Source organism: Mesoplodon bidens, assembly GCF_964165515.1.
Source record: "Mesoplodon bidens genome assembly, chromosome: 2".
In the NCBI taxonomy this organism is placed as follows: domain Eukaryota; kingdom Metazoa; phylum Chordata; class Mammalia; order Artiodactyla; family Ziphiidae; genus Mesoplodon; species Mesoplodon bidens.
In genome coordinates this window covers 85201820-85206810 of record NC_138177.1, presented here as the reverse complement: position 1 = coordinate 85206810, position 4991 = coordinate 85201820, and the positions used below count along the sequence as shown (strand labels likewise).

Genomic DNA, 4991 nt, shown 5'->3' with positions numbered 1-4991 from the left:
GGGGGCTTAATTTTTTCAATATTTATTAAGATATTTCAAATATGACACAATTCACTCATTTAAAGTATACAATTAAATGGTTTTTACTATATTCACAGATAGGTACAATCATTACTACAATCAATTTTAGAACATTTTCATCACCTCCAAAAGAAACTCCATACCCTTTAGCTATCAATCTCTACCCCTAAGCAACCACTAATCTATTTTCTGTCTCTATAGGTTTCCCTGTATAAACATACCACATATTGTTTATACATTAGTCATTGATGGATAGTTGGATTATTTCCACCTTTTGGCTATTAGGAATAATGCTGCTATAAACATTGGTGTACAAGTGTTTGTGTGAAAATATGTTTTCATTTCTGTTATACACTAGGAGTGGAATTGCTTGATAATATGGTAAAGCTATGCTTAATAGTTTGAATAAGTGCTAGACTGTTTTCAAAAGCAGCTGCACCACTTTATGGTCTTATTAGTGGTGTATGAGGGTTCTGATTTCTCCACATGCTCACTCACACTTCTTATTATCTGACTTTTTAACTTCTAGCCATCCTAGGGGTTTTGCTTTGCATTTCCCTGAGGACTGGTGATGTTGAGCCGCTTTTCATGTGCTTATTGGCCATTGTATACCTTCTTTGGAGAAATAGCTGTTCAGATCCTTTACCCATTTCTTAATTGGGTTATTTGCCTTTTTATTACTGAATTTTAAGAGATCTTTATGAATTCTGGATACAAGTCCCTTTTCAGATATATGATTGCAAATATTTTCGTCCATTCTGTGGGTTTTTACTTTCTTGATGGTTGGTATCCATTGAACAAAAATTTTTTTATTTTTTTATTTTATTTTTTTTCTTTCATAATTGAGATTTTATTGGTTGTTTTGAGGATCAGTACACAGACATTTCAATTTGTACACAATTCTCAACATACGTACCAAAAACCTAAAAAAATCATGTAGTTGTGATTCTTTTCTCAACAGTTATTCCAGTGACTTTCCAGCTTAAAATTTGGGGGCAAATTTTCCTTCACAGGATATCAAGTACCAATATCTTCAAATATTGATATGCTGTTACATCGTAAGTCCCACTAATTCACAATTTAATATCATATACACTACATACTCAAATTGTCAATCGTTCACAGCACATTAACAGTTACTAGAAGAACTGGACTACCACGACCAAAGATGTTACAGAGTGCACAAAATTCTGCCCAGGAGAGCCAAGATCAAGGGGTGAGTGGTTTGCTTTAGGAAACAATTCTACCAAAAACAACGTGGGAAGAGAAGTAATTTAAAGTGTTTAAGACATTAAATGCACAGCTGACTCCAAACTGCCGTTAAGTATGCTTTGTATTACAGGATATAAAAGCTACCCTCCATCTGTGGAATGTTAAGCGGACACCCAAGACAATCAAAGCCTCCCATATTCAATATCCCACTATTTTCTGGTTGTACCAAAAAATAAACAACCAGCAAATGATTTCACCTCTTAAAAAAAAGCATTTACACTTAAAAAATGGGATGAGGTGGGATTCCTTCCTTTTTAAAAATGTTTCTAGAGCTACTAAAAAACTTGCATTTACAAAATAGTTGATAAAAATATTCCTCTGGATTGTACAAGAAGGGAGACAGGGACCACTGATAGGACCAGGTGTGTGATATTAATCAGACTTGGCTTCTTTCTCTCCTGCTTCATCAGAAGCTGTGCTCTCCTCATTTTTAGTTTCTCCATTTTCTGCAGGTAAGTCTTCTTTAGTCTCTTGGTTAGCCACTTCAGCCTGTTTTCCCTTTGCTCCCCTTTTCCCTTTTGTTTGCACTTTTTTGTCGGAAGATTTATCCTCTCCTGCTGCCTTTTTTGGCTTCGTTTCCACTTTTGCAGGAGCCGGTTTAGCTGACAACCTCGCCGATCTCCTCTTGGGCTCCTCCTTCGCCGCCCCCTCGGCGGAGCTGACCTTCCTCTTGGGCATCGTGGCGGCGGGGCGGGCGCGTGCCGGGTGCCTGCGGGCCGCGGCACGCCGAGAGCCTTCACGAAACTGGGCTGCCTGGCCGCTTATTTTTAAATTTAAATTTGGTAAGTCAAATTTATCTTTTTGCTGTTGCTGTGCTTTTGGTGTCATGTCTAAGAATTCTTTGCCAAACACAAGGTAATGAAGATTTTCCCCTATGTTGTCTTCTAAAACTTTTATAGTTTAGTTCTTTTATTTACCTCTTTGATACATTTTAATTTTTGTTATGAGGTAAGAGTCCAATTACATTCTTTTGCACGTGGCTATCTGGCTGAACCACTGACATTTGTTGAAAAGACTATTCTTTCCCCATTGAATTGTCTTGGCACTCTTGTTAACAAATCAGTTGACAAGAGATTTACAGGTTTATTTCTGGACTTCCAGTTCTATTCCAATGATCTATTTGTCATGGTGCCCATATTATGATGTCTTATCATTGCTTTGTAATAAGTTTTTGTTCTGTTTTGTTAATTTTTTTGGCCATGCTGCATGGCATGTGGGATGAGTTCCCCGATCAGGGACTGAACCTGCACCCCCTGCATTGGAAGTGTGGATTCTTAACCACTGGACCACCAGGTAAGTCCCTGTAATAAGTGTTGAAATGGGAAGTGTGAAACCTCTTTCATTCTTCTTCAAGATTGTTTTAGCTATTCTGGTCCCTTGCAATTCCATATGAACTTCAGAATTAGCTTGTCAATTTCTACACAGAAGTCATCTTGGATTTTGATAGGGATTACACCAAATCTGTGTATGTTTGAGTATTGCCATATTAACAATGTTAAGTCTTCCGATCCATGAATGAGATGTTTTTCTAAGTACTTAGATCTTTTAATCTTTGATGTTTTATATTTTTCAGAATAAAAGTTTTGCACTTATTTGGTTAAATCTAATTCCTTAGTATTTTATTCTTTTTTGATGCTATTGTAAATGGAACTGTTTTATTTTCAGATCATTTATTGAAAACGTGTAGAAACACAATGGATTTTTATATATTGATCTTTTATCCTGTGACCTTGTTGAACATAATCTTTAGTTCTAGTAGATTCTTAGTGGATTCCCTAGGATTTTCCATATACAAAATCATGTCATCTGTGAATGGAGATACTTTTACTTCATCTTTTCCAATTTACATGCCTTTTCTTTTTCTTGCCTAACTGCCCTGGCTAGAGACTCTAGTACAATGCTGAATAGTAGTAAGAGCAGATATCCATATCTTTTTCCTAATGTTTGAGAGAAAGCACTCATTCTTTTACCACTAAGCATAATATGAGCTGTGGATTTTTCACAGATGCCCTTAATCAGGCTGAGAAAGCTCCTTTCTATTCCCAGTTTGTTGAACCTTTTATTTTTTGTAGCATGAAAGTGTGTTGGATTCTGTCAAGTGCTTTTCTTCCATCTACTGAGATGATGTAATTTGTTTTTTATTGTATTTATGATTGATATTATGTTGACTTTCAGATGTTTAACTAACTTTGCATCCCTCAGATAAATCCTACTTGATCACGGTGTATAATTCTTTTTTATGTTGCTTCATACAGTTAGCTAGTATTTTGTTGATCTGTACATCCCTCACAGGAGATATTGGTTTATAGTCTTAAGATGTCTGGTTTTGGTATCAGGGTAATGTCTCATAAAATTGGTTGGGAAGTGTTCCCTTATCTTCTATTTTTGGGACTATTTTGTGAAAAATTGACATAAATTCTTTAAAATCAGCAGTGAAGCCAACTGAGCTGGGCTTTCCTTTGTGGGTAGTTTTTTTGTTTTTAAAATTACTACTTCAAACTGTTCACTTGTTAGAAGCCTATTCTGCTTGTCTATTCTTTTCTTTAGTCAGTTTCAGTAGTTTTTCTACTAATTTATCCTTTTCATCTAGGTTATCTAATTTGTGGTCATACAATCATTCACTGTATTCTTATAATCCTTTTTTTGGGTTGGGGGGAGAACTAAGATCCCACACAATATGCAGGATCTTAGTTCCCTGACCAGGGATTGAACCCGTGTCCCCTGCAGTAGAAGTGCGGAGTCTTAACAGCTAGAGTGCCAGGGAAGTCCCACAATCCTTTTGTTTCTAATAAGATCAGTAGTAGGAGGGAAACATATACATACTACTACATATAAAATAGATAACCAACAAGGACCTACTGTATAGCACAGGGAACTATACTCAGTATTTTGTAATAACCTATAAGGAAAGAGAATCTGAAGAATATATATATATATATATATATATATATATATATATATATATATATATATATATACACACACACATATGAAATATATATGAAACTGAATAGCTGTGCTGTACACCTGAAACTAACACAATATTGTAAATCAACTATACTTCAATAAAAAAAGACAAAAAGAAATCAGTGGTAATGTCCCATCTTTCATTGGATTCTAGTAATTAGAATTTTTTTTTTCTTGGTTAATCTAGCTAAAAGTTTGTCAATTCTGTTGATCTTTCCAAAGAATTAGCTTTTGGTCTTATTGATTTTTCTCTATTGTTTTTATATTGTGTATTTCATTAATTTCAGCTCTGGTCTTTATTTCCTTCCTTCTGCTTGCTTTAGGTTTACTTTGCTCTTTTTTCAGTGTCTTAAGGTGGAAGGCTAGGCTATTGATTCAAATTCTTTTTCTTAACATAGGCATTTATAGCTACAAATTTCCCTCTAAGCAATGTTAGGTGAATTTCATAAGTTGTTATATTTTATTGTGTCATTTTTATTCATCTCAAAGTACTTCCTGATTTCCCTTGATTTCTTCTTTGATCCACTGGTTATTTAGGAGTGTTGTGTTTAATAACCCACATATTTGTAATTTTTCTCAAACATTTTTCTATTGATTTCTGATTTCACTCCATTGTTGATGAAAAACATTTTGCATTACTTCTATCCTCTTAAAGTTATTGAGGTTTGGTTTATAGTTTAGCACATGATCTCTCCTGCAGAACATTCAGGTGCCCTTGAGAAGAATGTATA

The 4991-nt window shown here is 34.9% G+C and overlaps 1 protein-coding gene across 1 annotated transcript; it reads right to left on the bottom strand.

Moving 5' to 3' along the window:
• Window positions 1–961: 961 nt before the first annotated feature.
• Window positions 962–2034, bottom strand: LOC308612687 (non-histone chromosomal protein HMG-14-like). The gene has a single exon (XM_081225335.1). The coding sequence runs from the start codon at window positions 1969–1971 to the stop codon at window positions 1666–1668; it is 306 nt and encodes a 101-aa protein (XP_081081461.1). The 5' UTR covers window positions 1972–2034; the 3' UTR covers window positions 962–1665.
• Window positions 2035–4991: the final 2957 nt, after the last annotated feature.

What these genes read in the sequence shown, in the direction of transcription:
- LOC308612687 (XM_081225335.1), bottom strand. Translation starts at nt 1,971, where the DNA reads ATGCCCAAGAGGAAGGTCAGCTCCGCCGAGGGGGCGGCGAAGGAGGAG.